Source organism: Panulirus ornatus, chromosome 29 (assembly GCF_036320965.1).
Source record: "Panulirus ornatus isolate Po-2019 chromosome 29, ASM3632096v1, whole genome shotgun sequence".
NCBI classification, from domain to species: domain Eukaryota; kingdom Metazoa; phylum Arthropoda; class Malacostraca; order Decapoda; family Palinuridae; genus Panulirus; species Panulirus ornatus.
The window spans coordinates 9427248-9445920 of record NC_092252.1 but is presented as its reverse complement, the minus strand read 5'-3'; the positions used below and the strand labels follow the sequence as shown (position 1 = coordinate 9445920).

General features: G+C 42.9%; 1 protein-coding gene across 1 annotated transcript; it reads right to left on the bottom strand.

Annotated features, from left to right (window-relative positions):
- Positions 1–402: 402 nt before the first annotated feature.
- On the bottom strand, positions 403–18490 carry Delta (neurogenic locus protein delta). Its single transcript, XM_071679145.1, is given in 9 exon segments — positions 403–2933; positions 3122–3509; positions 3512–4638; positions 5613–5673; positions 6380–6637; positions 11102–11165; positions 12439–12735; positions 12924–13159; positions 18467–18490. Coding segments are annotated over 8 exon segments (2442 nt in total). The 5' UTR covers positions 12993–13159; positions 18467–18490; the 3' UTR covers positions 403–2755.
- Between the last annotated feature and the right edge of the window lie 183 nt (positions 18491–18673).

Below are 18673 nucleotides of genomic sequence, written 5' to 3'. Positions count from 1 at the left end.
GGAGGGGGGGGGGGACACTGGGAAGACTCTGGTCCTAAGTCTAGCGTCACTGCAGGTTTTCCCACACCAGGCGACCGTTCCTGGGGCTAGTGACCTCCTCAGCTGCGGTTGCCTGACTGGCTTACCAAACACGTACTCTCGTAGCGAAATGAAATTGCCGGGTATCTTCCGATTTTTCTTAACTACCAACAGGGTTGGGGGGAAGGGTAGTCTCCTATAACAGAGCTCGTTTATTTCAGACTCATTTCAGACCGTAATTCAGTGACTGTATAGGTCGTTAAAATGTATGGTTAACTGTGAATGACCGAGGCGGTTGGAAGGCTTTCATCCTACATGATGCAGGTTAACACAAAAATTTTTTGCCATTTATACCAAAAAAAGGAAATAAATAAAAACTCAGTATTGAAAAAATATGACTTGCTTTATTCCCTTCTGAGGACAATGTTTATATATACATCAAATTTACATCATATGTACAACTTTTTAAATACTCTCAAATCGTACAATGTACACTTAGTAAAAACCTGGACACAATGTACAAAACACAGTACATTCGAGACATATTCTCCTCGTGACTAAAGTGTTGTTGGACTGTACAAAACACTTACAGAAAAGCCAGTACAACAGTAGTAGTAGTAGTAGTAGTAGTAGTAGTACAAACAACAAACATCTCTTTACGTACTGACATCTTCTAATGCTACACAATGGTATCTGGTGAGGCTCCTACTTTACACTTACATCAAGACAAATTTTTTTTTTCAATTAAATGCATATTGGTCACCAGCACGGCCAACTAGGAAGAAACAAACTTTTTTTTTTATATATATATATTCGTAAAGAAAAAAAAAAAGGTACATAAATTTGCAGCTTAACAAAAAACGCAATTTTTTTAAGGATCAAAACTGAACCTAGGAACACTTCTTCACATAGGAGAAAATGAAATAAATGTGTATATGAAGGAGAGATGAAAACAATATGACTGGTGGGGTGAGGGGGGGAGAAGATATAGTGGGTGACAACACTTGACTAAGGGTTGGGCGCACAGCCGAAGATGAACCTCTCTCTCTCTTTTGGGGGCGCCAGGAACGTGTTGTTGTTCGTGAGGACAAAAGATCAATTCTTTTTTTTTTTTTACAAAGTTTTTTTCTTTTCTCCCCAAAAAATAACACTTGGTTTAACCAGACGATTATTATTACCGCCCCCCCCCCCCCCCTCACAGAACGACATTAAACCATCGAATGTCTACAATTCCGTACGTGCACGAGATGAGCTCAAGCTATCGCGTGTATTGGTTTGGCCACTCGTAACAAAATATTGCTACGAAGTGAGCTGTACAAATGTATATATATATATATATATATATATATATATATATATATATATATATATATATATTAGGGTTCATGACATGCTCGTACGGTGACCTACGGAATATATAATCGTGGTTAAAGAAAGTAGGGCAGGGAGTCTATAGTTTTGAGCGAACACTTATATAGGTGGGGGAGAGAGAGAGAGAGAGAGAGAGGGAGAAATTTGTCTCCCACATATAAAACACTGACGTTATTACAAAAACTTTAAAACTCCCTCCCATTTTATAGCTTCACAATTCCCTAATGCCCAGGTCAAGTCCGGATGATCTTGGGGGGCAGTTTCCTTCGATAGCAAGCGTCAAGAAATTTACAAATTATATACTTCTGATCAACTGAGACGTCACCATTTTTTTGAAAAAATATAAACCAACAACTGATAACACAAACTGGGCTTACGTTTTCTACTAACAATGTACTGCTAACGAAGAAACTGTCCCGTTCCGGAGAACATGGGAGGCAGGAGAATGCCGAGGGGTGGGTGTTCAAGCAGCAACACAACATTCTTGAGATCGAGCAGTAAGACATGCCACGGAGACCTCCACATCTCTCACATCACGACAACCTTAGCCATCTCCGTGACTTGCGCCTGTAGTTATTCCCAGCACAGTTCAATTCAGATTTCACAGCAGCCGCGCCATCACATCGCCGAACAAATGGAGAGAAAAAAAAATATTCCACACTCTTCTCTTTCTGCACTGTGTGTCGTATATCACTGTGTAAATCTCCGGCAACCAACGAGAGGGGGAGGGGGAGGAAAAAAAATAAGGTTCACCTTTCTCAAGTCAGTCAGGAGGAGCGGGGACAGATGCAGACATCCACCCGTGTCCACTTTTGACACGTGTGTGGGGGGGAGGGATTGTTCTCGAAATTAAACTGTTGACACCAGAGGTCACCACTTGGGCAGAGTTGCAGTGGCCAAACAACGCCTGACCCCACGCTTAGATCAGGCACCACGTGGCACTAGTGCCAGCTGGCTGCGTCACCCGCCACTGTGCTTGTTCTACCATCTGTTCATCACGCACACACTGTTCACATGGAAGGCACTACAAATAACACGACTTTGTACCACATACCACAACTTACAGCGTATAAAAAAAAAATCATTTATTTTAACAATAAATAAATAACACATTTGCAGGAAAATCTAAATTAAAACATCTTTGGATGCGTTCAGGACTAAGGAAGTGAAGGCATCACTTCTCCAGCGAGATGGGGGGAAAAACGTTCAGATGTAAGAAAAAGACAAGAAACTTATTTTTTTTCCTTAAACAGTCGAAGGCGAAAAAAAATAATACTATCAATTGTAATATATATAAGTCTTTTTGGCGTCACTAGCACAATTTTCATTTATTTAAAAAACGTTCCTCTAGGACACCTTGGCACTACTAGACTTCGGTGGCAATGTAGTTTTCGTCATCGTAATGTTCCTCTATGACGAAGATGCTGGAGGGCGTGGTGCAGGTGGAAGGAGTACACGTTGAGGTTAACGTGTTGGTGGAGGTGTGCATGTCACAGCTCCCTCCTCCACTCCCACTGACGCCGCTTAGCTTCACGTACACATCACTGCAAGTGCAAAAGAGAGTTACGATTAGTAATCAGTCCCAAAATACATACAATAATTTCGTTAGCAGGAAAGAGATGCAGATCAGAGCCCAGAAAACCTTTCATGATACTGATTCATTACTATGATGTAGACCCCAGTTAAAATCCCACAGAAGAAAACTACAGTTGTTATAGAAGACGACACTCACCTGTGACTATGAGTGCGGGGCAGATGTGGATCAGGTAACACCTTGCAAGGTGCGTTGAACTCTGATGTCGGCGTCCCGCGGCATGTGAGTGCGTCCAAATCCTTCTCCAATCGATCTGCGAGGGATAGCCTGGACACATCGGTGTTGAGCGTCTTGGTACTCCTGGTGGGGACGATACTGTAGGTGTTCTCGACAGCTTTCTTGTACTCGGGTTCCTGTTGCTGATGATTTGGGTGTTGTGGCCCTTGGTGGCCCTGGGGCTGTGTGTTCAGGGGCTTGGCAGGGTAGTCCAAGGAATTGAAGATCATGTGATCCTCAAGACATTTGTTGTTGACAACGTTGACAGCGTTGTGGACCATGTTCTGTTCATTCTGACGTCGAGCTTCTCATCCTGGCGTGCGCGGTCGCGACTACGCTTGCGTTTCATACACACGATAGCCAGCACAGATACCACCACTAGCACTGGCACGGCAGCACTGAAAACCACAATCAGCACGACCTGGGCTGGAGACATGGGTTCCGACACTCTGTCTGTGTGTGGCGAAGTCTTGGAAATGATGACGGAACAGCGCGGGCCACGCACCCCTTGCGGACAGGAGCACCTATAACCCATGGCAAGTTCCAGTGCCTCAGTACACCGGCCGCCGTTTTCACAGGGCGAAGAGGCACAGGGAGATGGTGGAACTGGCACTTTATCAGTACAGTGACGGCCGCCCCATCCTGGTTTGCACTGACAACGAAAATCGTTGACGGAATCGACGCAAGTCCCACCGTTGGCACAGGGCTGGGTGCTGCAGTCATCCACGTTTGTCTGACAGAGCTTCCCCAAGAAGCCTGGGACACAGCGACACTTGTAAGAGTCGACGCCGTCAATGCAGGTGCCTCCATTGAGACATGGACGATGTGCGCAGTCGTCTATGTCAGTCTCGCAGCGTTGGCCAGTGTAACCTACGGGACATACGCACTGGAACCCATCGTGTTCGTCCACACATGACCCACCGTTGAGACACGGGTCAGACTCACATTCGTTCACAGGCCGCTCACAGTTGGTCCCCTCATAACCTGCATGACACTCGCACCGATAGCCCGTGGCTGTGTCAATACAGGAGGCACCGTTCACACATGGTCGGTCGATGCATGACTGGCCGGATATCTCACAGTACTGGCCGGTGTAGCCAGAAGGGCACTGGCACACGAAGTTGTCATCCCCGGTATCGAGGCAAGTGCCACCATTACGACACGGCGTAGTGGCACAAGTGTCGTTGATGATCTCGCAGTTGGTGCCAGAGAAGCCCGGTGGACACTGGCACGAGTAAGAACCGGGAGCAGTGTTGAAGCATGTGGCTCCGTTCTTACAGGGTCGATGGTTGGTGCAGTAGTTGAGATCTTGGTTACAGAAGAGGCCGCCCCAGCCCTCGTCACAGGCGCACTGCCATGGCTTCTCGCAGGAGCCGTGGAGACAGCCAGGGTATTTCTCACACTGGTCGCAGTTAGGGCCCTTCCATCCGTTATGACACCTGTAAAAACAAAAATGAGAGCATGGTTAGCCTAGCACCGAAGTTTTAGAACGGCAGCTGGTGCCAGAGTGCCTAGTTTGCCCCACCCCCCTCCCCTACAGCGCCAGTAATGGTTACCAGGTGCAGGGTCACTAACCCCTACTCAATACTAACCCCGTCACCCGTCACAAGCTCTTATACAACGGTACATCTCATCAAGTGAACATTTTCTTGCAAGTTGTGGGTGGTTATGAGTATCCTTCGGGCAATATTGTACGAGGCTTGCAAGGGCTTCTTCCCAGGGAGTCCCCATCCGCGGTGCCCAACACTGAGGAAGTGACACCTGAGCCGCGCCTCCCCTTACACACCCTACCACACACGCTACCACAATGCCAAAAACCTTCGTCCAAGCACTACACGTTCCATACGGCCTCAAATGATAACCACAGAGAACAGGCCCTAACGCCCCAGGCTTCCCATAATCAAGTGGACAACCCTATCACTTTTCCCCTTAGATGACCTTAACCTAATGAGAAGTAGTGGTAATGGGATACAGTGGTGGAAGAGGAAGGGAGGCGGGGGATCTCAAGTCAAACAACAATAAAACACCAGGTTCTCCCCTCCTCTCAGGTGTAACACAACACCCCCCACCCCCTTAACTTCTCTTACTCAGCAATGCCTTTTGAACGATGAGATCAATAACCTTAATAATACTTGTCATATGATAATAGCAACTTCATTAATCTTAATGCACTTGCAAAAGTAATCAATTCTGTTATGCACTTACAACAGTATAATTAGTTTGTTTTAATATATTCAATTTACCAAGTATGCATCTTTACCGATGACAATATCAGTGAACCTATCATGCTACAACTCCCACTACAATTGATAACGCAAGATAACATGAAGGTACATTCAACAACAAGCAGCAGGTTCTGGCTAGCCCCACTAACATGAATAACAGAAAGGCAATGCAGGGTATCACTACTTACTTGCATTCGTTGGGTTGTTCACAGTGACCCGTGGTAGGATGGCACCCAGCTCTGCAGATTGCTGTAACAAAGAAAAGACCAAAGTTAAAATGATGTATTAAATTGAAAATAACCTAATTTTTTCCACCAAAGCAATGGACTTTTAACTGGTCCTAATAATCAAAAAGCCCTAATGACTACGGGAGGTCATCAAAGTAACTGGTTAACTATATGTAAGAACGCTATCTGTAGTGCATCAAAAAGCGACATCTGTCCTCTCTTCACACACACCACTGTTAGTCCGCTGGTGGGATCCCTGCCTCCGCGCCCGCCTTACACCACACCAAACCACAACACTCACACTGCCTCCCTCACCCATCACCTGCTCTTTACTTTCCACACAGAAAATCTACTATTCACGTTGCTTATACTATTTCACATTTCGCATCAACTTCAATTTCTTTTGGATCAGAATGGGAGAACACGAAAGTGAATGGAACTCAACGAGAGTTACTGAAAAGTCGCGTCTGTGGGCAGCAGCTGCTTACTTGTGACGTCATGCTGCCCCAGGCCATCTGGTGGCGGCGCCTATAAGCTCTGACGACAACTACCGCGTGTTGCTCGCGGCCTCGCACGCGCGTATGACAAACACACTATGCACACATGATCTAATCTACACTAAAAAAAACTACTTCAGATTTCCACAGCTGGTGACAAGCGCTACATAACCTATAACCACATGAATTATATACATTACAGGACCCCTTAGCGTGGGAAACAATACTTACGTGTAATACAGTAGTCTTCAATGCCCTGCCAACCCTCAAGGCACACTAGGTAGCCGGTGGCGTTACACACATAGTGTCCAAAGGAGTCGTTGCGAGGTTTACACCACTTGCGGCAGCCCTCGCCGTAATAGTGTTCCTGGCAGATGACACGGTACTCGTAGCTGAGGGAGGCGTGGGCTGTGCTGTGGTTATCGTCCGTCCACTCTTCACCCAAATCTAGCCATCGCTGGGTCATCAGACGGGTGATGAGCGCGGGACCTGTAACACAGCACAGAAACAAAACTTGAATACCCATTTTTTTTAAAAAAAGGTTCTCAAAATTGCAAACATCGACAGCACTGAATGTTTTGCCCACTCCATCATCATTTAGTATTCAGATGGCGACATGCTAAGTCAGTTACTGCATAATCACTAAAAAACTACACGCTCTTCCCATCATGGACAAACTAAATGCAAGGAGAGTTCATGAGTCGAGTCTGGGAGAGAGAAGAAAGGGTTGGAGTCGGGGAGGAGTGAGGTGTGCATGGTGCTGCCCGCATGACTGGGAGTGCATGGGAGCGTGGGAAAGTGTCTGCCGGGGTCTCCGGGCGGGGCTGGAGTGATGCCCTGCATACACAATGCCACCGCCTCCGTCAGGTAAAGCTACATCCGTTAACTGTTCTCTACCACTGTGTCTTCATTATTATAAAACAGAGGGCTAATGTATGAGTGAATGGTGCCTTACAAGGTTCACTTACGTTATGTATGTCTCAAACTTCTTACTTCTTAAAAGAAATAGAAAATAAATCATCGTATAGTGGCAACAGCCGGGAAAGGGGGGAGGGAGGTGAAGAGGAGAAGGGGGTTACCAGCTGGCTCGCAGCCCCTCCTCCTCCCACTGCCTGCCTGCCCGGAGCACGCTTGCAATTGCCACGTTCGAACTGTTACTCATCGTCACTACCCACCACACAGCACCTACACTCATGGGAACTTGCAGACTCATTATAAATGGAGTTTATAATCCTAATGTTAAAAGGCTGATACGCATAAAGCATGTTATCAACTGCAAACGTTGGCTGAAGTCGATATACCCTTAATTAGATGAGAACAAAAAAGTTTCTTAAAAACTTCCTGCCCTAAAGTCAGGTCATTTTCCTTTCGTGTGTAAGGCCCATTCCGGCCTGCCTGCGCTCCTTTCACCATAAATTGGTGGGTTTACTCGGCTTCTTAGCACAGGAAATGAATTTCTCAAACTCTGTCGGCTACAGCCAGCGCTGGGAGAAGTTGAAAATGTCATTACGGTGAAGGTAAAATGAGAAAACGATAACTTAGAACGTTAAAGAAGTGTGAAATGGGAAAGAGAGAAAGGATGGAAGAGGTCGATGTTGAAAGAGAAAGTAGGGAGTAAAGATGTGAAGATGGGAGAAATGAAAAAGATAAAGATGATGGATAAGGATGGAATGAGAAGCTAAAGTCGGTGGTTCATGGTAGAGATACGTTACAGTAAGAGACTGTATGAAGGGTGAAGAGAGAGGTTACAGGAGGCAGACGGTGGATAAAATATATAACAGGAGAAGAGTCAAGAGGGTCCTTATAGCAGGGTATAGATTAAAGAAAAACCACGAGCCACTTTGGCAATAATTTACGAGCCAGTGCAACCACGAAATAATGATGAAACGTGCCAGCCACACTGCCGATCCATGTGCATATGATCAAACAAAACTAAGGAAACTGTAAATAAAAAGGATGTGGACAAAAACTGGAACCACCTTCCTTGGGACGAAGTCGCCAGAACTACCTAACGCCTACCCCCACCAGACCCGTTAATGTGAAGTCTTCGTGTACGACCCTCAGCTAAGGAACTGTTAAGGCAGGACGTAACAGAAACTATCCACAACTGTTCAAGGCCCTGTCCAATATATGCTAACACCCTCTCATGGACATTGAGAAGAAGGTGGGGAGCTCCACAGCGGAGAGAGCTGGTTTGGGTGGACTTAGTGAGTGAGGTGAGAGAGGCGAGTGTGAGCGAGGTGTGGGTTAGAGCCCTCCTACCATGGGAAACTTGCGAACACAGCGTCCGGGAGTCGCCAGCCACCAGTTGTGCGAGGGCGAATGAACTGAGCAACCCTGACTTTTTTTTTCACAAGAGTTGATTAGCACTAATATGTCACTTATGAAAAGAACATTGTATTAGAGTGCTGGAACAGACAAGTCAATATTCATCATAATGTGCTCGTAGTTAGATGCCAAACTATGCACATGCGAACTGTACCCCAAGTGGAACATGGAGGGAAATAATTCGTGGCTCGAAGGTGCACTGGGGTGAATCGAAGCGCCAGAGTTAGAGAGCCGAGGTGAGGAGGTAGGAGGGAGGGAGGGAGAGAGACGTGCGTGTGCTGGTGAGCTGCTCTAATGAAGGACGGCTGTCTTCTTGTTCCTACCACGGTTGGCTACTGGACCCACACTTCCTCTGTTTCCCTAAATGTTCTTAGCTGTCCATATGTTACTACTGACCATCCATGCCTGGGTCCATCGTATAAAACTTGTCATCCTAAATAGCATGTTCTCAACAACAAACGTATTTTACCATTAGCTCATGCTAAACGCTTTCATTTTTCCTTAATCGTATCAGAAACGCATTTTGGATTCACGAGTGAGCTAGCAGGTCAAACAAAATGTTGTATAGTTGAGGTAGGTGGCGGCTTATGGCAACTGTGTGGTGTTCCTAGGGGCGGGTATCCTACAGCGCCTGGGGTCCCGAGCGCGTCCCGTGCAGCCCAGGGCGACCGCTAATATCCTGCCAGTCCCCACCCGGTTAATAGCTCTCAGTAAGCCCCTCTTGATATTTAATTTTAGTCCCTGCTGCTCATTCTTCTGATATATGTTCAAAGCCCAACAAAAATGTTAAAAATAATAATTACAAAAATCTTATCTTCCTCCAAATATATATTTATGTGTTCAGATTGTGGCCAATAACGACATGTATACAATTTACCTCGTGACAAGGATACAGCAGGGTGGCAGGCTGGTGTTTAGCCACGGTGGCCGCGCGCACTTCATGCTACAAACGTTGGAACCCTAACTTCCACTGTAGTGTATGCCGGACAAAATACTGATATGTCTAACACACTGAAGTACGTAGATCTTCAGTTTGGTAACACTTAAACTTGGGAAAACACTGCAACGCGCAGCGGTGAATTTTGAAACACCTACGAGTCAAAAGGAACCGGATACTGTGTTCCTCCCATGCGCTACCCTCCCTCCCTCCCTCTCCTGTCTCCCCTTCGTTTCTTCCCTCCCTCCCTCTTCACTCCATCTGTTCTGTATTTTTATTGCCCATTGTTATGTTCACATCTGCTTCGTGACTGCATTCTGATCATTTGCTCAAAAGTTTGCAGATTCTATAGTTTGGGGTTTATCTGACTACCATCCTTAAAAAAAAATGCACATGTACACTACGATTATAATTAAAGTAATGCAACAACTAACAAAATACAGTTGAAAACGAAGTACAGCCCTGGACGTTTTAAATAAATGAAATCGTAAAATATCTTGTCTGCTTTCAAAAAATTACTGGATTTTGGGCTTCTCATTATATAAAAAAATTCGTATCTATGATATACTAACCGACTCTTGGAACCGTGGAAACTTATAAGACAGCGTGTTGGGTGGGATGCAAACTAAAACTTAAGACCTAGGGCAAGGTTCTCAACGTGATTATAAAAGATGCTTGTGTACACATTGAACATCCCTAATCTTGCGATTATGGGTTTTCATAATTTCTACAGCAGAGATGTTTACCTTTAGTGTAACTTGACTAAACACATTACCATACCTTGGAAAACGTATAGGAAGTAAACTGATAATTACAAAACATGTGCTAACTCACAGTAAACTTTTCTCGTGCTAAATGACACCAGAATAAAAACATCCAAAGTTAACAAGCTACTGGTAATAATAGAAGTACTTAAAGAGCATATACAACCCCATTTTTATGTGAGGTAACTGGTCGTAGTTGACATAACCCAAGTTGTTAAACGGGGTAGGCTACCTGACGAGCACTGGTTTTCATTTTCATCATTGAGAAGTACTATAGATTTTTATTAAGTAACACACGCGAACACAACCTATTTTACTCATATGCAATATTGATCATACATTAACCTATCAGTTCAGATTGAGAATACCATAACGTTCAGTATGTACGAATCTTCGAAAGAATGTACGTAACGAATCACTTGCTTTGGCACACACTACACCATCTAGACGAGAAAATGCCAGACTACGTTGTCACTGAAAACATGCAAATGAAACACCCACCTGAAATGGCCAATTCCCCCTAATCCCAAATTATTCTCTTTTAAACGGAATATAAAACATTTCATCCAAACTCTTCCTTTGCATTTGTTTTCGCTGCAAGTAAACTGTCAGGCTAGTACAGAGATTCGCCAAAAATGCAAACTTAAGTTCTTGCTGTTCAAATCACGGTAAAAACAATTACAGGTTACTTATGTACTCTGAGGCTGGTAAAACAGCTTTCTCCAGAACACAGCAGTTAAAAAGTTATCAGATGGTTCAAACACGATTGGAAGTAAACGTAACTGATAAGCTATCATAAAGATTTCAATAGGAATAATATATGATAGACTACTACATAAAGTTTGTCCATAAACTCTGTTTTTATCATATCCTGGCATCGCAACAGAACTAAAGATAATGCAACAAATAAGGAATTCAACTTACCAGCATATGAAGCTGTGCCGTTGGGTTCTTCATGCCATGCTTCAATGATGAGAGAAAATGTTCCCTGTTAAAGAAAAATTTCACTTTTAGCTTTCCTCCTAGTATACCTCTACTAGGGAATATATTTCACGTCATTTTTGTCACAGATATCAGCATGAATTTCCAAGTGCGATTAGCGTGTGGAATATTTTTCATCACGAATCCCAAAGCGCTTCGATATAATGAATTGTGGAAATACTTTTCCAAATATGAGCTACGCTTTCCAAGGGGCCAGCCTAATACAGGTCCATGGCCATTTTACTAGTTTAATACTGGTAAATGACAAGATCCAGTCATTTATGGTTTTACAACCTCTCAACACTGCTCGGCACCATTTTCGAGACCGAACCACAGATGCCATAAACACATCATATTTTTCTTTAGAGATTACTCGCCACTGTATCACAGTACAATATTATATCACTTAATATCACACTTAGGCCACTGAACACTTACATCGCTCTTGGGTATTTTTTCTTTTAATTACAATGATGCTTTCTCGATTAATAATTGCACACTTCATAAAACTTCACTATACTGTAACATTATATCTAGACCTGGGCTAATAGGATAATCGCGGCAAATACAGTGTACTACAGTTTCTATACACTGATTTGATCATATATGATCTCTAATACCACTTCTCACCGTTAAAGTTGTTGGTCCCTATATTTTCACACTTAGTAAACACTAGATGAAACTTTATCAATGCAGTCTTTTCTAAAATTTTCACTTAGAACAAGTAATTCCACACCAGACTGCAGACCGTGGGAACTGAGGCTCCAGGTTAGCTTTTACAGCACACACGTTACGATTAAAAGGATTCTTGTTCAGGCACTCGATAAAAACTTGCCCGACCACTCCTGATGCTGGACCGGGCTCTCTGGTTAATTCTCTCTTGCACATACTCGGCGTCTCGCATCTTCGCGTTGGTCCCAGAAAAAAAACATACTTTTGTCACTAATATATATATATATATATATATATATATATATATATATATATATATATATATATATATATATTGCACTTCCAAGGTGCATCTGATCTTACTTCTGGGACCAGAAATCTTTATCAGTTCACTATATACACTCGAGAGTAAACTTTTCTCTAACATCACTTAAGCACTGAGATTATCAACAAACCACAGTTTCTGAAAGTACATACACTAGATCACTTCACGTAGCTTCGTATGTTGTTTCCACACTTTCCGCTTTACTAATCAAAGCACTTTGGGATCTGTGATTTCACTTATATTCCAATTCGCACACTTTTTAAACACTACACTTCTTTCTTACCTGCCACGAAGCCAACTGAAACCGCACAGGATTCACAAATCCAGCCAAGTCAGCTTTTGTGAAATCCACTTCATTCTCCCCCAAGATAGGCGTCTCTGCCTCTCCAAAAGTACAAGGGGATTTTGGGTCGATATCCAACTGATACACTTTAAGACACACGCGGAACTTGGTTCTGCAAGTACCACTGCACTGTCCCTGCGAATTCCTGAAGCCACTACAGCAATGTCCCTCGGTATCCCGTCCATATTGGTTTACGAACTTTTTTAGTCTCAGTTCAAAAACTGCGTTGGCACTGGTCTGTGGAAGAAGTGACATTTCATTATTAATTACTGTTAACGTGAAATAGCATGGAATAATATTATTCAACTGGCTGGAAACTAAATCATTACTTCAAGTCCGACTTACTTTACTTCAGTGGGATCTCAAAAGGTAAGTCCCCAGAAAATCAACTTAACCAGTAAAAGTGACAATTCTGCGTGTCTTACCTCTGATATACAAGTGGAGATGGTGACCATGGCCAGTGCGATGACCACGGGTTGTGTTAGCCACCGCATGGCTGGGTGATGAGTGTGACAAGGAGCGTGTTAATGCAGCGGAGGACGGCGCGCAGCACACCCTCTACGTGCTAGAGATCGTGACAGACTGACGAGGCAGGGAAACGTTCAGCCCCACCGCCCGCCGGCCTCAAGCTCCGCCCACCACCAGCAGCCTGTACTCCGACCTGCACACAATACTCTCGTGTTAATTCATCATCTTGTCTCTTTCATGCTCCTGAATTTAGCTTAATCTGTAACAAGGACCTGCTGAATATAGGGATATAACAAGATAGTTACATCTCACTACAGGACACGTGCAATGTTTGTTTACTACTGGGAGTTTCGAACAGTAGCGGGACGATAAGCGTCTCGGACTAATAGTTGCGGATCCACCGCTAGATGGCAGTAAAAGACAGTGTAGAACATGAAATTCATATACGGTAACCAAATATAATAATTATGAAATACAGACACTTCATGGAATGCATATTTATACATGTTGCATACAAATAGGGTATGAAGACTATTGTATAATGAATAAAACCGATAATGTGATATATAGAATAATGTAGTCAGGCTGTCAGTATCAAAATATTTTTTACATTATTACATACAGTATTAAAATTGTAATGAATAATAACTTAAAATCATGTATATATATATATATATATATATATATATATATATATATATATATATATATATATATATATATATTGTTAATTCTTGATTCTTAACTAGTTTTGTAATTTTCATCTAGGAGTGAAGGAAGATTTACGTGTTTGTTCATTGATAATGATGCACTAGTTTTAACTCGGAACATTTACAAGTAATTACATACTAATCAAAAATTCAAAACTATCAACTTTGCATTACTCATCTGTTAATGAGACATGTGACTTAGAAATGAATCAAAATACTGGCGAAGGGCCGTAAGTCAAGACGTAGCGGCCAGGGTTGTGTATAGTGGCTGTAGTAGCTACGAGGAGCTTGCCACTGCATCCATAAGCGCGTTCATTTTCAGCGGCATATGCTCGGTGATTCATCCATCACGAAGCAATGTGCTGATGTAGTGGACGTGGGCAAAGTCTTAATTGACATAGATTATATGACGCTTTATCCTGAAGAAACTCGGTAAAAGGAGAATCTTCACCTATACACAGATCACCTAGAAAATGGGGGAAGCGTCGCTTAGTGCCATCTCCATTTTCAGTAGGTTAACTTCTGTAAGATATGTATAGTAACAGTGCTTAGGATCATACGGATATTCAATAGCACTGCGATACCAAGTTCTTCAAAGGGCTATAAATATTCCTGCTTGCATGGATATTACAATTTATTAACTCAAGGGAAATTATTTTGGTGACTAATGGCAACTCAACCTGTTTGGGGGGGATGAACAGCTGCGAGTGGCCACCTGCGCTCCCCCCCTACCATCTCCCCCCGCGCGTGAGTGAGGATTCTTAACACAGGCGTATCCCTCCGATGGGCTACTCTACAGGAGGAGGGAAGGACTTAGCGGTGACGTGGGAAAACTTGGGAGATGGAGCTTGTAACTGTGGGATCTGCTTTCCTGGACCTACCTAGCGACGTATCTTGGTTAAAGTGGAAGAAATGTTTGGCCAAAAAATACACAACTGCTTACAGGAACATAATACATTTCGTCTCAACAATTGCCCCATAACTGTCAAGGACTGTAGCTGTAGATTACATATTTTACTCATGTTAATTACCCAACTTATAACAAGTATATAAAACTTACTAGACCTAGAGAAAAACTTGACAAACTGCTCCTTACAAACGCTGTAATTCCATTTAATTAAATGGAACATTAATGTGCCATACGAACAGACGTCTTAGGCTGTAACATATATAACCTCGGAATGCCTGAAACCGTAAGAGTTGCCGAAGTTGCCTTATTTTGTTAAACTACGTCACTACTCTACGCATTGCAAAGTGAAAAGCTCTAGATATGGCATACTGCGATGTATGCAAATTAGCATATGGTTTATATGTAATTGAAAAAAACATATGTAACTGTGTTAGCATTCTCAATTTTTATAGCCTTCCCTTATTACCTCTGTTTTTATAAGTGATTTTCATCTTTACGTGCATGTAATTCAATAAACCCTTATTTTTATTATAATAATAATAATTATTATTATTATTATTATCATTATTATTATTATTAGTAGTAGTAGTGTTTTGATTAAATTGAGCTCCACATATGTAAAAAATTTTCTTTTTTGTATGATAATATATATATATATATATATATATATATATATATATATATATTGGAAGTTAAAGACTTCTAAAAAGCTAATATAGTTGTTCGAGTTGTTTACCCCGGGAGTGCCCGGGGAGGGTGTGAGGGGATGTGCCCTTGTGGCCCGGGGGCGGTGGACGCGTGCCCGCCACCGCCCCGCTGGCTTCAAGACGAACACTTTCCCGCCAACACACGCTGCCCCACACTAGTTCCCTAGTTACTCACACTTCACCACCAACAATTACATCCACACACACACACGATTCAAGGGGGAGCATAAGCATGTGAAATTAAGGTTTATAAGGTAATGTAAAGAGTAATTGTATACCTAAGAATTATTTACGAGTTCGACCTTTTGCCTGAATGAATCATGACCCAATTGTTCGATTAGTGATTCAGTGCTCCGGTTCGCAAGTGACTTTTACATATACTGGTTCCGCCTTCAAGGCATACAGCCATCAAAATGTATTATGTGGTACAGTGTTGATCCTAATGATAACTTAGGGCCATAAGATTAAGACGAAACTCGTCTGAGCTAGTTGTATTTTCACCATTAAGAATTAGAAAATATATCTTACACATAATTCTTGCAGAGAAAGATTTTCATTTAAAACGAAAAGGCTAAGCAATGATCTGTTTCGTCTCCTGATGCGCCTTCAAACTTAATACTGGAATCGTCTGATGAAAATTTATCTTGCTTTCCTGCGGATAAACAGGGATGTTGCTATGACCATCTTACCACCATCCCAAGCCTAGTACTTCCCATCATAGCGAAGATAATGGCGTCCGGTCAGGGAAACACATAAGAGGAAGGAAATGCGCAGCTGGTGGGCGCGACATCCCACCAGGGGTCCTCACCACACGTGTCCCCTAAGACACTGAGGCCATTGGTCAAAGCCAGGTGGTCCGAACGAAGCCAGGGACCCCGGACCGACCACAGCCAGGGATTTTGGCTTGACCAAAGCCAGGAACCCGAGCCAGACCATAGCCAGGGACATCGACCTGACCAAAACCAGGGGACCCAGACCAGACCTGAGACTGAAGACAAGAGTATACTGCCACACAGCAAACATCCAGAGCTATGAGAACGGGATTACAGTCATCGTCCAGAGACACTGGACAACGCCAATGAGAACCCTGACCCACATTACCTGGATATTGAATTTACTTGGCCTGTAAATATTCCGACTCGCTAAGGATGAATCGCGAAACAGAATGGAGTCAAATTGTTATATTCCCGAAGCTGATAACTGAAGGATATTAGAACAGTTCTACACATTAATGAGAATATTCACCAACAGAATCACGGGGTCTCTTATGAGCAGTATCCATCATCAAAATTAAGTTGTGTCTCAAAAGCTAAATCAGTTATTCTTGTCCTCTCACTGGTTGAGGAGACTGAGCAGCACAGAAGACAATAGGGTATCGAGGCCTGCTACATAATAGGTTATAATGACGGGCGAAAACTCCACTGGTGTTTCGACACTTTGAAACAGAACAGAACTGGGGAAAGTGGCAGGGTATCAGAGTACAAGCCAGGGTTCATTCGGGGCGTTGCTCACTGGGTGGGTGAGCTCGGGTAAAACATAGTGCTTGTTCTCCCTCGGTGGTAGAGCGAGGATGACCGCATCGCTGATTAGCTCGCTCACTGCTGGTACTACCTCGACTGGAGTGCTACAGGCTGATGCTCCGGACGTGGCAAAGCTTCAAACAAGAGCTCACACAGGTGACACTGCTAAAGACGTTCGTTTCGAAGTTCATTCGACAATCGTTTCAAAATACATTTAACACTGAAACGTTTCGAAGTTCATCTCGGGAAAGCTGTTGAGTGGACAGGCGATGTAAAACTAGCTGTGACGTAGGCAAAGCAGACGGGCGCTTTAATAATACCTTGCGGTACTAACCACTGAGGCAGAAACGATGTAATCCCGACCTACGTTTTCTTAAGATTATGTGAAATATGTCAAACTCTCCTCAAGTCTAAGGGATTTCAATGAGAACATTTGCCTCCTTCAGCGCCTTTGCCAATGCGCCTCCCTATAGCGGAGTGATGAACAGTATTTCAAGCAGCCTGCCATACGTGTCTACACACTCCCTAAGCACATACGGGGAGAACACATCAGGGACCATGATACTTATATGGGTCAAGGCCTTTTAAGGTCAGGTGACCTCCGCATCTCTGGGAACAGGCCATGTACTTGCGGATATGGCAGGCAAGGCCATGCAAGATTAAGACCACCCCTATGGCCGGAGACCGGAGTAGACCTTTGCCCTTGGAAGGTAGCCAACTAAGGGCCTTTACGGTCTGAGGACGGGAGAAACCCCCATCACCGCGAGGGACTTAAAAGGTAAACTGTTTTGTTCAGACGGTCACGCTAACTTCACAAGATGCGACCTAAGATATTTGGGTCACCCGAGGTCAATCCTAGCTATCTATAATCGCTTTAATGGCTTCCTTCTGTAGACGAGAGAAAAAAAAAAGTTTCAAAAGAAGCACTTGTGTTTTAAGTTTAGTGTGTGTGTTTACGATACCTTTTTGTGTGTTACGGGAAGGAATTCAACCGCAGTACAACCAAATCATTTCTAGAGTTTGAAAGTGTAAACTGGTCGTGGTTTGCTCAGGGCAAGCGAATTATATCAAGGTTTGACATAATTCTAAACTACCCCCCTTCTCTCTCTCTCTCTCTCTCTCTCTCTCTCTCTCTCTCTCTCTCTCTCTCTCTCTCTCACACACACACACACACACACACACACACACACACACAACATAGAACGTTCCCGGTTACCATGTCAAAGGTTCCAGGTTCGAGTCCTTGCTGTTGGATGGTATTATGTTATATATATATATATATATATATATATATATATATATATATATATATATATATATATATATATATATATATATATGTATATATATATATATATATATATATATATATATATATATATATATATATATATATATATATATATATATATATATATATGTATATATATATATATATATATATATATATATATATATATATATATATATATATATATATATATATATATATATATATATATATAGATAGACAGATAGATAGGGATGAAAGGGTGCATGTGATAGAGCGAAGTGGAGCCATGTGGTATACAGAGGGTGACGTGCTGATAGTGGGCTGAACCACGATATATAATGGTACAACATACCCTATCAAGACACTGTGAAAGGACTCACCAGTTATCTATCCAAACGATGTTCTTGCAGTGCTGTTAAGTTTCTGGAGGCAACCATGCAGAAGCAACAGAAGTCCGTGTGCACGACCCATCGGCTTCTATGTGTAATCAAACGGGATCTTTCTCAAACCACATTGCACTCTCAGTGAATTATGACGTCACACAAAACTACACAGTAGCTCCTGGTTAAGAGAGAGAGAGAGAGAGA